Source organism: Pipistrellus kuhlii, unplaced genomic scaffold, assembly GCF_014108245.1.
Source record: "Pipistrellus kuhlii isolate mPipKuh1 unplaced genomic scaffold, mPipKuh1.p scaffold_m20_p_3, whole genome shotgun sequence".
In the NCBI taxonomy this organism is placed as follows: Eukaryota; Metazoa; Chordata; class Mammalia; order Chiroptera; family Vespertilionidae; genus Pipistrellus; species Pipistrellus kuhlii.
The window spans coordinates 181,735,604-181,759,433 of record NW_023425529.1 but is presented as its reverse complement, the minus strand read 5'-3'; the positions used below and the strand labels follow the sequence as shown (position 1 = coordinate 181,759,433).

At 46.5% G+C, this 23,830-nt stretch overlaps 2 protein-coding genes across 11 annotated transcripts in view; one reads left to right on the top strand and one right to left on the bottom strand.

Annotated features, from left to right (window-relative positions):
- Positions 1 to 217: 217 nt before the first annotated feature.
- CASP3 (caspase 3) lies at positions 218 to 19,909 on the bottom strand. Of its 3 annotated transcripts, none has more exons than XM_036456397.2 (7): positions 19,658 to 19,909; positions 11,401 to 11,468; positions 8,928 to 9,058; positions 4,272 to 4,400; positions 3,667 to 3,842; positions 3,264 to 3,384; positions 218 to 1,923 (listed from the first exon to the last, which is right to left on the bottom strand). In XM_036456397.2, the coding sequence occupies exons 2-7, from the start codon at positions 11,451 to 11,453 to the stop codon at positions 1,694 to 1,696; spliced, it is 840 nt and encodes a 279-aa protein (XP_036312290.1). In that variant the 5' UTR covers positions 11,454 to 11,468; positions 19,658 to 19,909; the 3' UTR covers positions 218 to 1,693. The 3 variants fall into 3 exon arrangements, with proteins under 3 accessions (XP_036312290.1, XP_045444925.1, XP_045444926.1); XM_045588969.1 differs by having other exon boundaries at positions 19,724 to 19,909; XM_045588970.1 differs by having other exon boundaries at positions 19,812 to 19,829.
- Positions 19,910 to 20,157: 248 nt separating this feature from the next.
- The window catches only part of PRIMPOL (primase and DNA directed polymerase), a 31,949-nt gene continuing 28,276 nt past the window's right edge, over positions 20,158 to 23,830 (top strand). For 3 of the 8 annotated variants that reach the window (XM_045588966.1, XM_036456385.2, XM_036456393.2), the window contains exon 1: positions 20,225 to 20,264. The gene's annotated coding sequence lies outside the window, so the exon portion shown is untranslated. The other 5 variants (XM_045588965.1, XM_045588964.1, XM_036456389.2 and 2 more) reach the window with 4 other exon arrangements.

Below are 23,830 nucleotides of genomic sequence, written 5' to 3'. Positions count from 1 at the left end.
TCACAATGACAGTTTATGACTGTTCAGTAAACCATTCGGCCCGCGATTTAGGCTGGATTTTAGATTTTGGCCCCTTCTCTGATTGAGTTCGACACCCCTAGACTACAGGGTCCTGCGGCATCCTCTGGCCCTCCCAATGGAAGCTATTAGTCAAACATTTTAACTTCAACTAGTGGCACAACAACAGAAAACAACCAAAGACACATGACCATGTTGGTAATTTTGTTAGAATTTATATTTTGAAATAAAAATTCGTAACAATTCTTTACAAAATCATCATATAGGAGCACACTTGTGGATACGGTTGCATGCTGTGTTTACTTAGAAAAAGTTATAGTAAAAAAAAAAAAAACTCCACCAAAACCCGTCATTTACAAGTGGGAGTTGCTTTCTTTGAGCAAAAGGAAGCTTGAGAAGAATGAGCCAGGCCTCCCGAGTGAGGAGCTGGAGCCCGCCTCCAGGGCTGGGGGTGTGTGTGCGCGCGCGCACACGCCTGCTCCCCCGCCTTGTTTCATGGGCGCCAATGGAGACTGGATGCCTTCTCAGTCCTGTGTGCCGCGGCCCTTGCATTTGGGAGAGCCGTAAGCCATGATAACAGCACCGTTTCCCTTCGATTGCAGACTTCAGCAGAACAGAGCGCGCTCGTTTTTGTCTGACTATCATCATCTTTGGAAGCTTCCATCTCATTTCTGATTGGGTTCGGGCATTTGGAGAGCATCCTTGGGGGCACTCTCCACGCACACAGTCCTGTTCCCGGAGCCGAAGCCTGCATTCCTGCCTTCATCACACAGGCTGTGCTGTCTGTGCTTAGGCCCAAGCCACCTTGTATGACAGAGGGCCCACACTGACTTACTGGGTCCTGCTCACAGTTCTCGGTGTGCCATCTCAGTTGTATTTCAGTGTGTTCCCATGGAATGTCTTCAATTCACGATGCTATCAGCTCTTCAGGTTGCTCAGGGACACACTGGGAGGTTTTTACCTATCAGCTCTTCCGGTTGCTCAGGGACACACCAGGAGAACGTGCGGGCAGAAGAGCACCTTAGAGTTCTAACTCTCTCCTACTGGTGAGTATCAACTTAGATTGCTCACACTTTCCAGTGAAATATTTAGGTTCTTTTTCAACAGCAAACATGATTTTTTACAACAAATACATGTTCAGCATAAACATTACCATATGCTCTGATAAATGGCCTAAACACACAGCTAAGTCATCCAAAGATATCGATCCCCAAATCAAGATCCTCATGCCTTTGACCATGCACATGGCCCCTAAATTCTAGGACACGGGTTATTCCCGTCACCACACATTATTCTATCATCATTGCAATAGTTTGATGAAAACTAGAATGCATACTCTTGAATGAGAGCATATCAGTATCAATGAGAATCGTTACTCAATGTTTAACTCCATAATTACTTGAAAATTCAGAGCATAGCACCACTAAAACTTGCCAATTATCAGAGCTTTTGATTTACAATCACTTCTTATAATTGTATGGCTACCCTTTACTTATTCCTAATTCAATTCAATTTCAACTACCCGATTCTTAGTTTGAGGTAGCGTCATAGTGGCTCTATTGCTATGAAGGTATCCCTGGGAGTACCAGAATAGATTTAAATGAGGGGAGACACAATATAAAATCATTTTTCCCACTTGGAAACGAAACTAAAAAAAGAAAAACTATACATGTCTTTAGTGATAAAAATACAGTTCTTTGGTGAGCATAGACACAATGCACGGAATCTGTTTCTTTGCGTGAAAAGTGGAGTCAAAGGAGAAGGACTCGAACTCGGTTGCCACCTTCCGGTTGACCCGGGTGAGGATGTGCATGAGCTCCAGCTTGTCCGAGTACTGCTTCAGCATCGCACAGAGCGACTGGATGAACCAGGACCCGTCCTTTGAGTTTCGCCAGGAGTAGTAACCTACGAGGTAAACACAACCACAGCACCATGGGCATCAGATTCTAAATGACCACCTAACCATAGAGGCAAAACATGCACAAACTTCCGTCAGTATTATCGGCCATCAAAGGAAAAAAGTAAATAAATGGCAGGTTTGGTTTCAGGGAAATGATGCTGAGGGGAAAGAAAACAACAGAAACACGTGTGGTGCACACAGCGCTGCTTCGACCAGGAAACAAGGAACATCAATGAGCTTCACCACTGAGCTGCTGAAAGTTCTTCCGGGCTTTCTCCCAGATGGAAGAACGGTGAACACGCAGATGCAGGGGCAGAAGGCTCGTTATAAGGAGCATGGTCTTCAACCAGACTATTGGTTCATCCAAGAAGGAAACTGCTTATGTAGACACACATCTGAGTGTCCTAAATTTGTCTACAGGGCACCCGAATCCAGTGTGATACACTCACTACAGAGTATTGAAGTCCACAATGGGAAATGGGTTCACTGCTTTTATTTAGAAATATTTTACTTGGAAAAAATGCCTAAAGGTTAAAAACATTATATTTGAAGACGTAATTCTGTCTAAAAATACATTTATCCTGTATTTCAAAACTCTGGGATAGCCTGAGTTAGTTGAATAAATAAATAACTGTACACACAACAGTTATTTACATGATGCTATGTGCAAAACACACACACACACACACAACACACAGCAGAGGCTAATAACCTATTCATGTATCACTTTATTTCTTTTGCCTCATTACACTTCTACCCTCCAAGTACGACTCCTATTTAACTTTTTCACTTCCAAAGAATTCCTGGAAAACATTCCTCTCCCCTATTCCATGAACTGGGTGAAGCGCCGAGTTGGCCTATATGATGATACAGTATCCTATCTGGTATTAGGTCCATGAATGACACTGTAAGTTGCTTTCTTATAGGTGTCTATTTTCTAGCCAAACTTGGCTAAAAACCACTTTTCGAGACCTTTCTGTGGTCAAGGTGCCCTAAACACAAACAAGTGAGCTATTTTTTATGGATATCAATACATTGACAGCCTTTGGAATATACTCTCCATTGTTTAAAGCGTACATATAACTTCCAGGGGTTGTGACTTTTTTTTTTTTTTTTTAATGTATTTAATTGATTTTTTACAGAGAGGAAGGGAGAGAGAGAGAGAGCTAGAAACGTCGATGAGAGAGAAACATCGACCAGCTGCCTCTTGCACACCCCCTACTGGGGATGTGCTCACAACCAAGGTACATGCCCTTGATGGGAATCGAACCTGGGACCTTTCAGTCCGCAGACCCACGCTCTACCACTGAGCCAAACCGGTTTCGGCAGGGTTGTGACTTCTTACCAGGAGCTGTAGAATAGGCATACACGAAGTCTGCTTCCACTGGAATTTTCTGATACCCCATGTCATCATCTGCATTACTGTCAGTCTCAATACCACAGTCCAGTTCTGTACCTCGGCAGGCCTAGCCATTAGAGAAGAAACATTTATTTTTTTAAAATGTGTACACACATCACTGATTTCTAAGAAATGCAAAGGCTATGTAAAAGTTGATGTTAATTATGCAGAATCTCTTTGATGCAAGTCTAAAATTAAGATTCGTCTGTATCTCCTAGTGGTAGTTAAAGTAAATAAGAAAGTAGCAATAGTTCAGTAGCTTCAGGGAAAGTTCCTTTGGCTAATCCACAATGGAGTGAATCAATCCCCAATGCATCCTCCTTAGCGCAGTTGCTCAATTATAGATTACCTGAATGAAGAAAAGTTTGGGCTTTCCAGCCAGACTTCTGCAGTTATCCCCTCGGAAAAAACTCGTTAATTTTGTCAGGTCCACAGGTCCGTTTGTTCCATAAATTACTCCTTCGTCACCATGGCTTAGAAGCACGCAGACAAAACTGCTCCTTTTACTATGATCTTCTTTAGAAACTGGAAAAATGTTTACAAATAAGAAAACAAACAAACAAAAAACCCAACACAACTCTATTCAACAATCTCATACATACTGTCGATAATAATAAAAGTGAAATATGCTAATTAGACTGGACAGCCCAACGACCTTCTGAATGACCTTCGGGATGAAGCTGGGGGTGCTAGGGCCGAGCCCCTTGCATGAATTTTGTGCATCGGGCCTCTAGTATGGGAATAAGATTAAGAAACTGCGAACAGAACTAAGAGATCATCTAAACCCAACGAGGGGCTCGATTAACTCTGATCTTGCCTATATAAGATACACAGAGTAGGATTATGCACAGTACAGTCCTACAATTCTTCTGTCTTATTATATGATATGTATAACAACATGGTCCTGGAATAAAACTGGACAAGGAAGGCATTCTTTTATTAATTACTTCTTACCGCCACGCAACAGTTCCACAATCTTCTCGCGGGTAAGATCGTTTTGGATTCTGACTTCGTATTTCAAGTTCCTGAAGGTTTCCTGGAGGTTTGCTGCATCGACATCGGTACCCGACCGAGGCGCCATTCCTTGAAACAGGAAGCATTACTTTTATTTGGATTTTTTAAAAAAGATTAACTGCTCTGAAGTGAAATGAACTTCTCAATAATTCACACAACCCACAATAAATTTAATTATTCTTATCACAGTGACCCAGTCATTTTAATTTCTGAGCATCTGAGACATTTGAGCTTTCAGTGTGCCATAGTGTAAGCAGACGCCAGTGTGCTTTCGTCACCAGGATGTCTTTCATAACAGCTGCTGGACAGTGACAACAGAAACTCAAATGCCTAAAGGGTGATTTGGTTTACATACGTTATGATTCATTTATATAATGGAATACTGTGTTGCCATTAAAATTACTGTAGACAAAATTTTGCCAGGGGAAATGGTCATTCCATAAAAAAGACTAAAGAATAATTTTAAAAATTTTTACTTATTTATTTAGTAGTTGTTAATTGTTGCCCAAGGATACTTTTTCATTGATCTTTAGGGAGAGAAAAAGAGATAGAGAGGTGCCGGAAACAAATCAGTTTCACTAAGAGAGATGTGGACAGGAAGCCAGGAAGGCTGGTCAACAACCTGAATTGCTCTCACCACTCACCCTTTAGCTGAGACATTGTTAGCTGAAGCAGCCTCCACCTTGTTGGCCCCCTGTAAGTGTCTGTTATTTCCTGCCTAAGGGCTACATGTAAATGTCTGTTTATGCTGTCTAAGATGTTTTCCCCAGAGCCTCCATAAAGGGATGGCAGGGCCAGAGCAGGAGTAGTTCTCTCACTAGGGTTGGACTGCCACATGGCTCCCCATATCGCCAAATTGAATTTCTTCAAGTTTTTTCATTTGTGTGCGGCCCTTCTCCAGAACCCGAACCCTGAATGGGAACCCTTTCCACGCGGGCCGTGAAAGAGAGTCCTACAGGGAGGAAAGACAGAGGAAAACATCAATGTGAGAGAAACTAGCCCCAACCAGGGCCCTCCTGTACTAACCCAAACCAGGGCCTGGGCCAGGGAGGAACCTGTAACCAAGGTACATGCCCTTGACCGGAATGGAACCTGGAACCCTTTGGTCCACAGGTCGACACTGCCCACTGAGCCAAACCAGCTAGGGCAATAATAATTTTTTAGAGAAAAAAATTATATGTATCTAACAATACACACATCTCACACACTGAGAGGAAGTGTATTTCTTTGATTTTATGTTCCCCACAATTTTAATATACATTGCTGCTTTCACAATATCCTTTTAAGAAATAAGAAATGAAAACACAAACCATTACTAAATGATACCGCTCACCGGCATTCTGCTGTGGGCAATCTCCTTTAATCCTTCCACCCACCATGGGACAGTTACCACGACTGGCTCTGCCTGTCCAGACGGAGGGCGCGAGCACACAGGAGCTCAGGCCCTTTCCGTAGCAGCACAGCCGGTGTGAGGCCTCGGCCCAGGGTCCCGGGCTCTCATCACACCTTAGCAGCCCCTTCCCCATGAACGTACAGTTTGACTCTACCAGGCACTCAGATTGGGGGGAACTCACCTTAGAATTGATTAAAATTAAGAAGCATGAATGGAAAAAAGAATATCTTTATGTCCAAAATACTATTCATGAGTAGTGTAATTATGAGTTATTGGCTAATTTGAAATTTCTATTATGGGCATATGTTATTTTTATTATTTATTTATTAAAATATGTTTTATTGATTTTTTTACAGAGAGTAAGAGAGAGGGATAGAGAGTTAGAAACATCGGTGAGAGAAACTAGCCCCAATCATTGATCAGCTGCCTCTTGCACACCCCTACTGGGAGATGTGCCCGCAACCAAGGTATATGCCCTTGACCGGAATCAAACCCGGGACCTTTCAGTCTGCAGGCTGACGCTCTATCCACTGAGCCAAACTGGTTTCAGTGGCATAAATTATTTTTATAATTTCCAAGGGGCTTTTTAACAATTTTTATGAGACTGACGCGCTGCCTACTGCGCTAAGGAGGCGGTTGCTTTTTAACAATTTTTAGAGAGGAAGGGAGAGAAAGGGAGAAGGAGAGAAATATCGACATGAAAGTGAAACAACGGGTTGGCCCCTGCATGCCCCCTACTGGTGATGGAGCCAGCTACCAGAGCAGGTGCCCTGCCTGGGAATCAAACCTGCAACCTTTCTGTGCCAGGGACAATGCCCAACCAACTGAGCCACACGGGCCAGGGCTGACTTCCCAAGGAAAGGCTGAGGACATGCACGGTGGGACAAGGTGACTGAACTCTGGTCCTGTGGGCACTGAGTGGTAGAAGAGAAAACGCCCGACTGCCAGGGATTGTTGTGAAAACCTGTCCTTGAAATCTCAAAGCAGAAGAGAAGCTCACCCTGAGGCTAACATCAGGCTACTGGTCTAAGTGTTTTTAGGGAAAGAGTGGAATGACCACCTTTTTTATAAAACACAGAATTGTTTTATAAAACAATTCTGCTCCTGTAGAATTTTGTAAAATTCTACAGGAGCAGGGAATCATTACTAGCAACGTGAGGCACAACATCTAATGGCTGAATGTGGCGTCTCAATTTATAGCCAACGAAGGCAGTAAAAATATGGTTCCACTCAGGTTTAGACATCTATTTTCAATTGATCGCTCCTCACTTCTTTGGCAAACCTAACATCAAAGTCTGCTTCTCTTTCCAGTGTAATCTCACTCCTTGCCATTTTCACCACTCAGGATCTGCTGCCTCTAGTGTCTTTAAATAAAAATTAATTCTATTAGGATTTAATATGCAAATTCAAAGAATTATCAGAGCATCAATTAATAGGTGAAAAAAAATTGACAAAAATAGCCAAACTGTTCATTCTTATGGTCAAGTTTGCAAATCAAGTGAATGGTATATTTAGGGTGTGGAATATTATATAATCATTAAAATATCAGATACAAAAAATTATATGGCACCATAAGAAATGCTTATATTACAGTAAGTAGAACAAGAAGGATGCAATGTTGCTTGCATATTATGAAAAAAATTAGTCTTTGACAGAAACTATCAAGGAAAAAAAATAGCAAGCAATATATCACGATGTTAATTAGCTTTTTAGGATTGTGAAGAATTTTGTTTTTAACAAGTTACTGTTCTAATCTTCTAAAAAATTCTGAAAGGAATGATTAGATTCAAACTGTACACCGTAGAGGCCGAGAAGGGGATTTGGTGATCATGCCACGTGAACCTAACAGGAGTCTCAGTTCCGTGCTGGAGGTGGAAACAGGGAACACCAGTTTAAGGGGGTTGGAAGGAAGTGAAGATGGCAAGCTGAAAGCACAAGCTTTTAAAACGCAGGGAAGGAGACAGAAAATAGATCCAAACTTACGAGGAAGCAGGGCAAAAGAAAGGTCTCATTGAGACGGGGAGTCTGTCATCTTTGCAGGGAAGAGGAAAAAGTCAACAGGGCACAGGACGTGAAGAAATAGGAAGTTGGCTCAGAGCTGGGTAAGGCGCCACTAAGTTACCTGTGGAACTCTGTGCAGGGAGCTTAACCTCTAGCATCTAAGTGTGGTTACTTTTCAGGGTTGCTGTAAAAATTAGGTGAGACAATACCTCTGAGGTACCCTGCAGTTCCTGGAAAGGAAACATACTACTGCTTACTATTTGTTGTGATCCTCTCATTAGCATAAAAGAGGAGGGGGCAGATGGATAAAGAAGTAAAGGTTACAGAAGAGAGGCCAACACTCAGCTAGGAGGCTAGGTATTGGAAAAGGGAGAGATTTTGATGGTGGTAGAAGATTAGCTACAGAGGAGTTCCTCTGTGTTGTAGAGCCTGTAGCATCCTGCTCTATCTCCACGTCAGGGCTATTCTGTGTCACCTATATATATAAAAAGCCTAAGCAATCATTACGACCGAACGACCGGACGGGAGTTAAGACATACACTGACCCAGACCTCGCTGCTGGGACCCTGCGAGCACCAAATCTGGTTCACCTGCACCCCAGACCCAGACAGGAGGGAGGAGGGAGCCTGATTCCTTGTGGAATCAGCCAACCTCTCTCAGTCCCTCACCCTTGCCCCGCTGGCTGTCCCCCCACCCTCATCAGCCCTGATTGCCGGCCAGGCCGAGGAACCCCACCTGTGCACGAATTCGTGCACTGGGCCTCTAGTAATGTAATAACAGCAATACTACCATTTATATTATACCAAATATACCGTATTTTTCGGACCATAAGACACTTTTTTCCCCCCAGAAGTGGGGGGGAAAAGGTCCCTGCGTCTTATGGTCCAAATATAGCCTACACATATACTTTAAAAAAAAAGTTTTTTTACTTGCCCGGCTCTGTGTGCTTGCCCGGCTCTAAAATGGTTCTAAATGCTGCTGTTTACTTTACAGGGTTGATTACATGTGTTTATGACTGTGATGTTGGGTTTTAATGCACATAAAATATTTTAGGACACTATTTGTTTCAGAATCTTTTTTTCTTCATTTCCCTTCTCTAAAAACTGGTGCGTCTTATGGTCCGGTGCGTCTTATGGTCCGAAAAATACGGTAAATGGTACAAACATTTGAAGAATTAAAACAAATTAGGTCATGATACATACCAGTACTTTTATTGAAGTTCTTATTATTGATTATTATACATAAGCCCATTTCAGGATAATCCATTTTGTAAGTATTGTCATTTTGTGAGGATATTCCAGAGTCCATTGATTTGCTGCCATGGAAGGGCTTTCTGTTAGGAAATCAAACAACAGTTTACAAAGGTTGCTGTTGTCATTGATACAACCGTATGGCCCATAAGCACAGTGAGCATTTGTAGAATCCCTTTCGCAGAAGAGGAAGTGACCACCTCGAGGCTGTGAGGTGCCGAAGGTCACGCAGATGCCGTGCCAGCACCAAGGCTGAGGGTATATGTTGGCCTTCAGAGTGCAGGGTTTGAGTCTCTATACTCTGCTTTCCTCTAAATTTTACTAAAATTCCATCAAATATATTTTTCACTTAAAAAATTTTTTTGTAACTTTGTGAAATAGTTTCTCTTTCAAGGTAAGAGTAAGATCTTAAAAATTACCCTGAAATGATAGGAAACCAACGAAAGGCAGATATGACTCAAAGCACACTATGTATCACAATTTCTAAATTGCTCCTTACAACCTCTGAGCTGAACAAATTAAAAACTTATTAATACATGGACTCACTATTGCAAATAATAGGAAATACTTGTCTGAAGGCCACTTATCCAAAAACCTCTATTGTCCAGACCAGGGCCAGTCAACTTTCCCTCAAAAGGGCCAAATACTAAGCATTTTAGGCTTGCAGGCCACACAGGGTCCGTGGCAGCTCCTCCACTCTGCTGGTCAAAGCAGCCCAGGGCGATATTTAAACAAATGGGTGTGGTTATGTTCCAATAAGACTTGACCAAGGGCACAAGCATGACCCCTGGTGTAGATCAGGAATCAGGAAACAACAGGTCTGGGACAAACATCGCTATCTACAGTCCTCGCACTCTGCACTTTATCTGAGGGCACTGTAGTTACACACAGCTCTGAAAAAGTGGCTGGAAAAAGATTAGAACAGTAAGTTGTAAGTTAAGGAGGTCAATGTAAAAAACAAGCGATTAGTTATATGTAACTAAAGGCGAAGATCCCGCATTTTACAGATAAGCAAGTTCAAACCCTGAGAGCTGAGTGACTTGTTGAAGGTCACACAGATAATGGATCCCGAAATTAATTCCCCACCACCTCCTGCTGCCTGTTAGGGCACATGCTCCTGTACAGGCAATAATAAAATAGTTACACTGGTAGGGGACATACTGATAAGTAGCAGAGACTCAAAAAAAGCTTGGGAACCTGATGAAACATATATACCATAGGATTAAAACAGACCTAAATCTATTTTGGGCTCCCATGCAGTTTGCCATTAAATTATGTTCTAGTACGACATAAAAAGACACGAAAATGTGTAAATCATTTTGAATGGGTTTAAAAAGAAATTAAAATCTTCTAAAATGAGCTTGTATTCCAAAGCTTAATTTCTAGGAAAATTCCTTTACTAAACAATCATAGCTAAATTCTTATGGGCAACCTGTTAGTGGTACTGTTGTAATACTACTATTTAGTTAGTACTAGAATTAGCCTGTAATTCCCTGAACGGTCTGAAATAATAATACTGGGTCCCAGAACTAAACTTTTAGAATGTAAAGTATCACACACAAGAGATCCCAAACAGATAATAAAGACATGAATTAAGACTGTTTGAGTTTTGTTTTTAAAAAATATATATATTTTATTGATTTTGTACAGAGAGGAAGGGAGAGATAGTTAGAAACATTGATGAGAGAGAGTCATTGATCAGCTGCCTCTTGCACACCCCCTACTGGGGATATGCCCGCAACCAAGGTACATGCCCTTGACCGGAATCGAACCCGGGACCCTTCAGTCCCCAAGCCGATGCTCTATCCATTGAGCCAAACTGGTCTCGGCAAGACTGTTTGAGTCTTATCTCTTTCCTTTCTCTATCTGCTGGGTATTGGAAGCATTAACACACAGAATATCCCAAACAGAAAGAATGAGAAAATAAACAGTAAAAGATAATCTATAACTAGGCAATTCTTCTCCAGATTAAGAATTGGCATTTCATGTTAGCCTTAAAACTCCTAAATAAACAGGAGCCCAAAAACACGTCCTCCTCACCCCCTGGCCCCCCAACATGCACCCTCTCACTCTGCAGAGCAGTCTGGGGAGGGACAGGAGCCTCTGAGTCCTGCCTGCCCTGTGAGGTCCCTCTGCTTCTGGGACAGGACTTCCAAGTAGGGGCACAGCAATGGATCTGGTCTTTCCCTCCGTGTTACCCAGTCCTGAGAGATCTTTGCTTTAAAGAGGAGACTCGGGGGACAGGTTAGCATGCGGAGAGCCACACAGCGGCTGAGTAGAAAGCAGAGCTGGTCTCTCTGCGCCCCGTCCTTTCTGCTCCCCCACTCCTCAGAACCTGCCGAATCACAACCGTCTTCCTCTCCTCAGAACCTGCCGTATCACAACCGTCTTCCTCTCCTTACATGGCTCCCCTGGGCATACTCACATGTCCGAATTCCTGATGGACTTAGCATCCACTGAGTTTTCACTGTTCTCCATGGATCCTTCTGTTAACTAGGATATAAGGAAAATAGTCAGTCACTATCCCATCACTGCCTTATATTCATTGCTGGAAACAAATGTTTCACTAGAGAGAGATGTCAGGAAGCCAGGAAGGCTGGTCAACAACCTGAATTGCTCTAACCACTCTTTAGTGGAGACATTGTTAGCTGAAGCAGCCTCCACCTTGTTTGTCCCATGTAAGTGTCTGTTATTTCCTGCCTAAGGGCTACATGTAAATTTCCGTTTATGTTGCCTAAGATGTTTTCCCCAGAGCCTCAAGAAAAGGGATGGCAGGGCCAGAGCAGGGGTAAGTTCGCCCACTAAGGTTGGACTGGCCCCCCATATCACCAAATTGAATTTCTTCAAGTCTTTTCATTTGTGTGCGGCCCTTCTCCAGAACCCGAACCCTGAATGGGAACCCTTTCCACGCGGGCCGTGAAAGAGATTCCCACAATTCATTATTCCAAAGATGATTTCTCCAAGTTAATACGTAACAAGGACACTTCCCCATTAGGTTACGCTCCTCCCTCCGCACCGATAAAGGTTTCTGTGAATTGAAGCCGAGAATGATAATAATCCTTTGTAAGGGTGTGTGCAATGCAGCCCGTTACTTCCTCAACATCTTTTTCTTTCTTAACTGAGGAAGAATAGTTACAGTTTTACACTGAGAGCTAAGTCCATGAAGGATACCAGTAGGGGCTGCCCTTGCCGGCGGAGGGACCAGCAGGCAGAGGTCCTGCCAGGGCCTGGTGTATTCATGGTCAGGAAGGCAGTTCAGACGGTAAAGGGAGGGAAGGCGCGAAGGGAGGTTAAGCAGGGAAGGCGAGGTCACACAGGCCCTTCGGAGCCCAGGGCAGCTCCGGTTCTGCCCCGGCTGCAGGGGAAGCCACGGAGTGCTCTCAGCACAGGAGGGACAGCCTGCTTCCCGGAGCCCGCCCTGGCTGCAGGCAGAGGGCAGCAGCTGTAAAGCCTGGACACAGGCCAGCGAAAAGCCTTCCGGAACAGTTCTGGCCAGTGGTGATGGAGTCTGACCTAGAGTTGGACAGTGGATAACGGTGGGTAAGAGGCTGGATCCCAGGGACAGCTCAGGGCTGGAGAAATACGGGCACTCTGGTACTGAGAGGGCTCCTGGAGGAAGTAGGCCAGAGAGAGGGGGTGGTGGGTGGTGGCGGCGGCGGAATCAGGTGAATGTGGGGTACCAGAGCGCACAGAAGTCTTCCCAGGAGGGTTGGGCTGCTTCAGATCTTGCCAAGAGGTCAGTTCAGAAGAGGTCAGAAGACCATTGGCTTAAAGTCATGCGTACAGTGGGGTTGTTGGGAAAAACCGTCCAAGACTTGGAAATGGACAAAGAAAATGACTAGATATGATTTCAGTGGACTGTCTGGTTTCCTAGGGTATCCTATGTATACTTTCTGATCTCAGAGATAGACAGTTTTGTTTTAGGAAGGTGGCTAAAATAAAATAACATGAATTCCTTCAGAATAGAATTTAAAAGAGTCTAATTATTTGAGAGGGATTTCTCAGGAACAAACACTATAATATACTTTGTCCCTTCATTATTAGTATCTGAATAATATATACACTGAGTGGCCAGGTTATTATGCGTTCTGAGATCATAATAGTCTGGCCACTAAACCGAAACCGGTTTGGCTCAGTGGATAGAGCATCAGCCTGCAGACTGAAAGGTCCCAGGTTCAATTCCGGTCAAGGGCATGTATTATACTTGGTTGTGGGCACATCCCCACTAGGGGGTGTGCAAGAGGCAGCTGATCGATGATTCTCTCTCATCGATGTTTCTAACTCTATCCCTCTCTTCCTCTCTGTAAAAAATCAATAATATATATATATATATATAAATAAATAAAATCTGGCCACTCACTGTATATTGCAACAGCGTCAGTGGGCCTTCACACACTATGAAAAGATTAGGTAATGGTGAATAAAATCCTCATTGCATCAGATAGGCGCACATCTGCTCTCACTGTCACCATCTGCTTTTCCCGAAGGAGACACCAGCCGCACCCCTGGGAGCAGTGCCCTCTGCCTGCAGGAGCTAGTGTCAGACTGGGCATTACCTCATGGCCATTAGCTAATGCCTGCTGCAGGCAAGCTGGGACGGGGCTGGTGATCTCATCTTAGGAGGAAAAAAAACATTATCCCCTGTGGGGAAACTTAATGCCCTCAATGCTAACAGGAGCTTAAGTTCTTAGGACAGTTTCAGATGACAAAACATCAATAGGAAAATATACAACAGGGGTTTTAAAAACATATCCTGGCACAGCAGTGACTTAACACTATCTGCTTCTGTCTGTACATAATTATTTTCATCAATTCAGGATATTGATGGTATTAGGTCCCGGATAAGTTCTAAGTATGTCTACCAATGGAAATAAGACAACTGGAAATCCGGTCTTAGAATCTCCATCTCCTCTAGTCCCTATATCCTTTCAGCACTAAAGCCACGAGAGTCAGAGCTTCAAAAATCAGTGCGATAAGAAGTAAAGCAGAATTAATCACCTACAGAGTTAAGGCAGAGGAATAAAAGTTAATTTTTCTTGGCAAAATTGAAATTTTGACTTGAAATGATTAAGTATTAAAATTTGGAGGGGAAAAAACAAAACCCTGGTATTAAAATGAAGTTAGAAAGTGTGCTAATGGCAAAGGTTTCAAAATGAGATATTAAATAATATTAAATTAGTATAACCAGTCTGAGCGGTTCCTACTCGGCTAACGTGTCACCCACATAGGCTGTTCCGGTGCCTGGTCTCTGCCCTAATGAGTTTTAAATCTCTAAATGACACACAAAGAACTAACGTTGCTCACTTTTGAATCATCTCCATGAATATGGATCCCTCAAAAAAAATTATAAGATTTACCAAAACTGCTAGCCAAAGAAAGGGTCCGAAAACCACCATGCCTATGTCACGTGAGTGTTGGGAACAAAGTGTTACGTAATAACAGCTGCCCTCTGGCGGGCTCATCTGGGCTCTGTCACGTATGGATTATTTATTTACTATTTCTGGTCAGTCCTCCCAACCATGCTGAGGCATCATGATTCCCACTTCATAGTTCTTAGAGCAGCTAAGCAACTGGGAAGTGGCAGAGCCAGGGTGCGAACCAGGATCTGTTTGTCTCGAGGGGCACACAGCTTAGTCACATATAGGAAGGGTAATACCATTAATTTTTCCAGGGAAGGAAACAAAAATCCCTAACGAGAAGCTCTGATCAAGAGGAGACAAAGGCCTAAGTTACATGGAAGAAACGGACTGCAGAGACACGGAAATGGTACACAGTAGCCAGCCGGTGTGCATCAGTGGTTTAGCGTTGACCTATGAACCAGGAGGGAAAAAAACAAAACCCTGGTACTGAAATGAATAGCCAGACTGATTTCTGGTCAAGGCACTTGCCTAAGTTCCGGGCTTGACCTCCAGTAGGGGGCATGCAGGAGGCAGCTGATTAGTGATTCTCTCTCATCATTGATGTTTCTATTCTCCCTCTTCCTTCCTCTCTGAAATCCGTAAAAATGTATTTTAAAAAATAGTACATGGTAGACTTACTTTAATTAACAGAGAAAACAGAAATGATGGTTAGGGTGCTTCTGATGCGTCTGGGTTACTTAAAGTGAAATAACCAACTTCATGGTAAGCAGCCAGTATAAAGTCATGAAGACATATTTTCCAATCTCGGTTTCTCTCTACAGGAACCTTCTGGAAGAAGGACTTCTGGAAGACCATGCCTCTGTCAAAGAACATGAAAAACGCCAGGAGTGTGTCTATTACCTGCCGGGGGCAAAGTCTCAAAGCTGCCCCACTTCCAGATTTAGTAAGCGAAACAGAAAGAACATACTCTGCACAATGGTTTGGATAAGATTTCTGCTATCATGTGCCTGAGGTTCTGCTGAAATTGTTTCCCATCTGGTCTCTGAATTTCTTTAGGGATTTATAAGAAACACCAACACTGGATATTGTCCCTGGGCCTGGCAAAGTGGATCTTTTAATATTTATTCTATAATGAAGGTGAAAACACACCACTGGCAAATAAAATTAAAAACAACAAAATGAAGTTTTAGCTGCGTCATGCAAACAAAACCCAGACAGACTAGCGTGCTCCCCACTTCAGAGCCACAGCCGTACAAGGGGTCTGTCTTCCCCTCTTCTGAGGCCCTAAGACAGTATTTTTTGGAGGACCAGGGGGGGAATGGGAAAGTCCTTGCAGACCTAAATATGTTGTATGACAACCAGGCAGAGTGGAGGACCTGGGATATCTTTTATAAAAAAAAAAAATCACAGATCAGCGATAAGGCCTCCCTCCTCCCGCTGAGAACCACTCCTCCGTATAAGTAGGAGCTGATTCGGTTTACAGCCACCTGCCTGCCAGAGCACGTCTGAAACTGAGAAGTTAGTCTCAGGGGTACTGATTCATTTGTCCCATAATGACCTACCGAACACCAACGGTGTGCAGTTCTGGAGCGAACCCTGAGACTATCGGGTCATGGGAGAGACCAGGATCCTATCCCGATGTGGGCTTAGACAATGCTCACTGGTATTCCAAAGTGGCCCGACAAGGCAGAGGCCAGGCAAGGCCAAGCTTGTGTCAGATAATGTCACCTTACTCCATCCTGATTCAGAAGCTCTATTAGCAATATGAAGGCAAGAACAATATAGGCAGAGAAATTTACATAGAGACTCACAAAGCATTGTCACTGATACTGCATTTTATACTCACAACCACCTCATGGAGCGTGTAGATTACTTATGCTTCATTTATGGACGAGCTGGTAAGTGCAGCCCTTGGGACCCGGCCTCGGGTCCTCTGACGACAGAGGACCTGTTCCCTAGCCCCCTCCATTACATTCCTGTTTGTTAAACGTGTACAAAACAGGATCTAACCGTCTAAGACACATGTGTCAAACACAAGGCCCGCGGGCCAAATCCGTCCCGCCAGGCCTTGCAATGTGGCCCGCACCGCGCTGTCATCACTGCACTCCGCTGCGTTTTCATCACAATGACAATTTATGACTGTTCAGTAAACCATTCGGCCTGCGATTTAGGCTGGATTTTAGATTTTGGCCCCTTCTCTGATTGAGTTCGACACCCCTAGTCTAAGAGTTCCCACACGTCTCCTAGTCCCACAAACAGCAGCCAGTGCTCCCATCTGTGAAGCATGACTTAAAAAAACTAATAGTAGGCACCAGAATGGACTTAATGCCATTCATGACAATAAAGATTGCTTTGTAGCATTAGAAGGGGGATGAAGCAGTAAGAGATTGTGTTAAATTAGGTTTGAAAGCAGAACAGCAAAGAAGCATTGTAATTGTCTTTATCAGGTAAGATATCAGTCTTTGAGAACGACAGGAGGCAAGGCCTTTTTTCCAGGATAATGAGAGTAAAAGCAAAACCGATTTAATGAAGTACAGAGTTTCATCTTTTTTTTTACTGTGAACAGGTTTTACTGCCAAACTCCAATAAACTGTCCATCCATTCATTAAAATACATGGTAGCTTTCAACAGCCTTCTTTTGCAAAAGAGCAGAACAAAACCAAAGCTCAATCAGGTTGTGATAGGAATGGTTTGAGCTTCACATTTCATTCTTAGAGATCATGTATGTACAACACATTCAAACTTTGTGTTGTACATACATGTGTGCAGAGTTCTGTAGTAAACCCTGAGAGTATCGGGGTTTACGACAGTAATAAAATCAGTACCCCGGAGACACTTTCATACAGGCTGGTCTAACCACCATGCTTAGCACCAGTTACAATCTTGCACACTCACATTGTTACAGCCACCCCATGTTTCACCTATACCATTCCTCTCTGACCCACATCTTTTAATTTGCTAAGTAATCCTGAAACAGAAAGCTTTTCTGGATTGGGCGTAATAATTAGGAAACATAAATTAGCAGGGTGGAAAGTTCCAGGCCCTGGGTATGAGGAAAAAATCCAGTGAACAAGCAACTGCAGAGGATATGACTTTGTTTCTTAGGAAGTGACACATGCAAACGGGACACATTAAATAGGAAAACTTTGAAGTCTTTAGTAAGAATAGAAACATAGCCCTAACTGGTTTGGCTCAGTGGACAGAGCCTCGGCCTGCAGACTGAAGGGTCCCTGGTTCGATTCAGGTCAAGGGCATGTACCTTGGTTGCAGGCAAATCCCCAGGTGGGGGTGTGCAGGAGGCAGCTGATCTATGTTTCTCTCTCATCCATGTTTCTAACTCTCTATCCCTCCCCCCTTCCTCTCTGTAAAAAAATCAATAAAAAATATACATTAAAAAAAATAGAAACATACATAGGGGTTCCTCAAGCAAATGTGATGTGGAGGGAGAGAGGGAATGCCAAGTGTAGCAGGCAGAGAACAAGTATGAAGATCCGTATGGCTGCCCTGGCCTGTTTAGCTCAGTGGATAGAGCCTCCATTGGTCCACGGTTGAATTCCCATGAAGGGCCTGTATCTGTTGCAGGCGAGATTCCCAGCCCTGGTTGGGGCTGTGGGAGGCAACCAATTGGTGTGTCTCTGTCTCTTCCCCTCCTTCCTACTCTCTCTAAAAGTCAAGGGGAAAATATCCTCAAGTGAGGATTAATAAAAACAAAACAAAAGATCCGCTTGGCTACGTAGAAAGTGAAGAGGCCCCAGATGGAAAGATAAGGCGGGGGAGGGGACCAAGGAGCCAGCCTGGGCTTGGCTTTGTTAAGAAACTGGGTTTATCTTTTGGGCAAAGGAATGGCTTTCTAGGTTTTTATTTTGTCAAGATCCCTCCGCCTGTGCTATCAAGAATAGGGGGTGGGGTGGAGAGGGCAGCAGGTCTGGAAGTGTGGAGGCCTGTAACCAGGGGAGAGAGCCTAGGGTGTGATGGAAAGCAGTAGACGGGTCTAGTGGGCACGCAGGAGGTCAAGGTGGCTTGGCGGCTAACTGGGAAAGGAGCTGAGAAAGAGTTGCCAAGATTGGTTACTGGTTTGTTGGTTTGGGTGTCACAAGGAAAGCAGCAGCTGCCTTGAAAACAAGGCACACTTTAAGCAGAACGGCCCTGGGAGGGGGTGAGAGCAGATGGGGGTGGGGTTCAAAGCAGCTCCCCGGTGACCCCGGCCTTGGATACAAAGCCACCGGGATGGGCGAGCTGGAAGGGTGCACGAGGTCTCCAAAGAACAGGAGTTTAAAGCTTCCAGGGACTTCGCGGGAAAACTGAGCCACACAATTACCGCGAGAAAAACCTAAACCCTTAACCCGATACAGAAAATATCTGAGACCACAGCCCCAGTCCCATAGAGGGAGGCCGCAGCCAGCGCCGCAGCCGCCGCACCACACCGGCCTCCTGCCCGAGGACTCCTGCCCTCTGGGCATTGTTTCCGGCCGCCCGTCTTCCTCCGCACCTTCCCCATCCGGATCTCCCCCTCCCCATCCGGATCTCCCCCTTCCCCATCCGGATCTTCCCTTCCTCATCACCTTCCCCATCCGGATCTCCCCTTCCCCATCACCTTCCCCATCCGGATCTCCCCTTCCCCATCCGGATCTCCCCTTCCCCATCCGGATCTCCCTTCCCCATCCGGATCTCCCCTTCCCCATCCGGATCTCCTCTTCCCCATCCAGATCTCCCCTTCCCCATCCGGATCTCCCCTTCCCATCCGGATCTCCCCTTCCCCATCCGGATCTCCTCTTCCCCATCACCTTCCCCATCCGGATCTCCCCTTCCCCATTCAAATCTCCTCTTCCCCATCCAAATCTCAGCCCGCAACCCCGGCCACTCTCACTGCCCAAGCATCCCGCTGCATCCCCCCTCGGGCCCAGCCTCCTGCTGCCCGGCCTCGGCCCCCGGCCCGGCCTCCGAGGCTTCCCCCTCCCCCCACCGCGGCCGGGGCTCCTCGCCCCGGGTCCAGCCTCCGGCTTCCCGCCCGCCACCTCCTTACCCCTCACCACCGGCCTGGCCGCTCCTGGCCCGGCCTCTGAGTTATCGGTCCGGCCAGCCGGGTCTCCTCCCCGTACCCACCACCCAGGCCGGACTCCTGCTCCCTGGGCCTCCGGGCAAGCCCTCGCCACCCCCGTCGCGGCAGAACAAAAGGCCCGCTGCCCCGATCGGGCCCTTCGCCTCCGCCTCCCGGGAGCAGCTGCAGGCCCAGCCGGTCCCAGAGCGGGCGCGCGGCTCCGGAGGATGGAGGGAGCGGGCCCAGGACTGCAGGCCCCGCGGAGGGGTGAGGGCAGCACTCACCGCACAGCCCGCGCACAGCCTCCGCACGGCCCGCGCACAGCCTCCGCACAGCCGGCTCAGAGCCACCGCACGGCCCGCGCACAGCCTCCGCACAGCCGGCTCAGAGCCACCGCACAGCCCGCGCACAGCCTCCGCACAGCCGGCTCAGAGCCACCGCACAGCCCGCGCACAGCCTCCGCACAGCCGGCTCAGAGCCTCCGCACGGCCCGCGCACTGCCCAGCCTCCGCAGGGTCGACCCTCAGCTCCGTCTCCGCTGGGTTCACGCGGCGCCGCGAGACCAGCGCCCAGATATCCCGCGGGCCCCGCCCCTCTGGCCGCTGGCCCCGCCCCTCTGGCCGCTGGCCCCGCCCCTCTATCCCCGCCCCGCCCACCACGGGCCCCGCCTCATTTCTCAGCCCCGCCCCTCTGGCTCGGTCGGCCCCCCGCCCGTTGGGCCCCGCCTTCTTTCTAGGCCCCGCCCCTCGGGCCCGCCACCGCCGCTCTCATAGGCTCGAGCGCCCCCCGCCCTCCTGCCCCGGATGCGGTCCCCGCGCGCAATTTGAAGACCGAAATCAGGCCCCGGCCGCGGGGAGGCACGGCCTTCCGCCTAGGAAGCGGGTTTCGGAGGTAAAGCGCCCACGTCGGGCCCCGGGGCAAGAAGGAAGGGAAGCGAGGCGGGCGGGCCTGGCGCCCGGGCTGAACTCCGGGAGGCCGGGAGCGGACCCCGACCCGCCTGGCATCCGGGTCTCCCGCCAGGTTTGCGTCTGGAACGCCTTCCCGACCTCGGTGCCAACGCGCAGTTGTTTTCGCCAAAGAAGGTACCAGCGCTTTGGACAGCGAAGTTCAGAATCAAAACCCAGGGGGCGCGGGGCATTCTGATACCTCAGAGCTCCCGCGTTTGAGAACCAGCCGGCCCGGCGCTGGGACTGCCTGTTCCGACCCAAGGCAGGGCCTGTGTTTTGGTCGTGCGGTGCATGGCTACCACTTGTGGAGTGCTTGTTCTGGGCTCTTACATTTTCACACATTTTCTTTTTTTAAAAAATTATTTTACAGAGAGGGATAGAGAGTTAGCAACATCCATGAGAGAGGATCATCGATCAGCTGCCTCCTGCACACTCCCCACTTAGGGATGTGCCCGCAACCAAGGTACATGCCCTTGACCAGAATCGAACCCGGGACCTTTCAGGCCGCAGGCTGACGCTCTATCCACTGAGCCACACCGGTTTCACACTTTATTTTATTCTTTCAACAAGCCCTGGAGGGGTGCACTCCTCACTCCCATCCCCGCTGCGGCTTCGGAAAGGTGAAGTGGTTGGCTTTTTGTTGCAGGAGTTCCATTCGGGGCCCCAGGAATAACCGTCAGGGCTTTCTCAATCTCTCCCAAGCTGAGAGAGGACCGGGGTTTGGCTGTCCTTTTCTAATGGTGCTGCAGTGAGCCCTGAGGATAGGGCACGCCCACTCCTGACCGCGGTTCGCACACCGTTATTCCCAAGGAAGGCGCTGGTGGAGGAGCCCTTTGCTGTGCCCAGGCCCTGCCCGTGCTCAGCTTTCTTACCAAAACGATGCTCGTTACAGCAGCAGCAGCGGTTTTCTGTTTTTCCTTAAATTATATTAATTGACTGGGTCTTGTGGCTGGAGGCGCCCGCTGATGGGCCAGTCATTTCATTTTACAGAGGGTCCCGCAGGTGGCAGGACTTGAAGGGAAAGACTTTGGGGAAAGCAAGTGGGCGGGCCCGGTGAGCGCAACAGGCCCGGGAGCCTGGGAGTGGCCAGGTGCGGGGAGGGAGAGGTCATTCTCAGTTATCAGGTGAGAAGGCTGGGCAACAGCCTTCTCACCTAATAACTGAGAAAAAGGGGTGATTGGTTGAGGGCGAGGTTCTGGCGTTTGGTCATCTTGCGGTAAACCAAGCTGTGCATTGGGTGTGCTCTGGGCCAGGAAGGATGTCCCTCGGCAGAGTTCTGAGAATGGATGTGAGGGTGATTGATGAGTCTGGCAGAGGTGGGCTTTTTGGATGGGAGACCCTCTGGAGAGAGTGGAAAGAAGGAACTGGGAAAGGACAGTATGTTGTATCTCCTATCGGAGATTTTTTGGAAATGTATGGGCTCTGTTCAAGCACAGGCAGGTGAAGCAGTTGAAGTGGGGAAGGCCCGAGAGTCAGTGAATTAGTTCTACTTTGATGTTATTCATCTGGAAAGCAAATTTCTATAATGCTGTTAGTGTGAGTGAATTTTAATCCCATACTTTATTTTGAAAAGTTTAGCCATGGGAGACACAACATAAACGTTTTCCAAAAGGCCCTAAAAGGATTATATGAAGAAAACATTACCCAATACCAGAACCTTACTAAATACTAGACCTAGAACATAAATGCCAGGAAACACAAAACACTGATGTAAGTTGGGGAATTAGACTGGCTTGTGATGAAACAAACAAGCAGGAAAACTAGGCCGGGCAGAGGCACGCAAGGCCGGCCTCAGATCTCCCTCGGAGCCAAGTCCACGCCCCCTTGTCCAGCTGTTCCTGGGTACCAGGCCATCCAGTGGCACCTCGGGCAAGTCCAGGCATAAACCGAGGGAAACCGGGCTGTTTAGCTTGTTTATCTGTCTTCTCTCCACCTCACTCCCCGCTTCCCCTTCTCCTGAACCTACAGTTCCTCTAATCATTTTAGCATAAGCTTGCCTTGAACCGAGCCTGACCATCTTTCGTTGTAAAACCAGCATTGAATACGATTAAATGAAAACTCTGGTGCAATGTGTAGAAATAAATAACAGAGCTCTTAAAGCCTACTATTATATATATATATATATATATATATATATATGTGTGTGTGTGTGTGTGTGTGTTGATTTTTTTTTTAGAGAGAGGGATAGAGAGTTAGAAACATCGATGAGAAACATCAATCAGCTGCCTCTTGCACACCCCCTACTGGGGATGTACCCACAACTAGGATACATGCCCTTGACCGGAATCGAACCCAGGACCTTTCAGTCCGCAGGCTGGCGCTCTGTCCACTGAGCCAAACCGGTTTCGGCTTAGCCTGCTATTTTAAAGTGCGACAAATACTTTTCTTTGGAACTTGGAAACCTAAATAAAAATAGTCACCGTCCCTATGTGAAAAGGGATTTTGCTGTACCATGACATACAAGTAAAACAGAACTCTTCCCACCAGGAATGACAAGTGTTTCTGAAATGGTTCCGCTGAGGGTAGAAATGAGGAATGCCATATCCAAAACCAGATGCCTGATGCATTCCCGTTCCCCGTGGGCTCTGCTGGAGCCCTCCAGCCTCCTGCATGTGGGAATATTCCAGCCCAGTTGTCTTCTAGCCCTCCACCCAGCTGTTAAAAGTTTCAAAGTGCGCAAAGAACATGAGGGCATCCTATGTAATAAAGAGCTAACATGCTAATTAGACTGGATGGCAAACTGGCCTTCTGGAAGGAAGAGTGGGTGGGGCCAGGAGGCAGCCAAGGCTGTGAGGGCGGAGGCCCTTGCATGAATTTTGTGCATCGAGCCTCTAGTAACATACGTTGAACTTCTCTTTTTTTCTCTGTTGACATTCGTGGTTTTCTCATTGCGATAAGTGCTAAGCTGGTTTTCCACCGTGACCCCAGGACTTTAAGTATGACACAGCCCCAAGGTCATACCAATAATTTTGCAAAATCAAAAACATTTTTTGTGATGCCGTGTCCTACTAAGTGTGAACATCCGCGTGGTTATTCCTCGTCACTTATTGGTTAGGTACTCAAGTTGTAATTCACATCTCATTGCATTCTGTATTTATTTTCTTCATTAAGTAATCAGCGGGCTTTATTAAAAGTCAGATTTCACAGAAGAAAAGACGGATTCTCAAATAGATTGTCTAAATGTGGGTTTTGGGTTTTTAAAAAAAATATATTTTATTGATTTTTAACAGAGAGAAAGGGAGAGAGGTAGAGAGCCAGAAACGTCGATGAGGGAGAAACATCAATCAGCTGCCTCCTGCACAACCCCTACTGGGGATGTGCCCGCACCAAGGCACATGCCCCCGACCGGAATCAAACCCAGGACCTTTCAGTCTGAAGGCCGACGCTCTACCACTGAGCCAAACCGGCTTCGGCTAAATGTGGGGGATTTTTATCTGTATGAGAAGCAGATTAAAGTGAACTGAATACTCACAATCTAGCAATAAGGAGCCACACCACTTTGTATTGAAA

Coding starts and splice junctions, on each gene's coding strand:
- CASP3 (XM_036456397.2), bottom strand. CDS start 11,453: ATGGAGAACAGTGAAAACTCAGTGGATGCTAAGTCCATCAGGAATTCG. Junction 3,843..4,271: donor TGTGGAACTGTTGCGTGGCG/GTAAGAAGTAAT, acceptor ACATTTTTCCAG/TTTCTAAAGAAGATCATAGT. Junction 1,924..3,263: donor TGCCTATTCTACAGCTCCTG/GTAAGAAGTCAC, acceptor TTTACCTCGTAG/GTTACTACTCCTGGCGAAAC.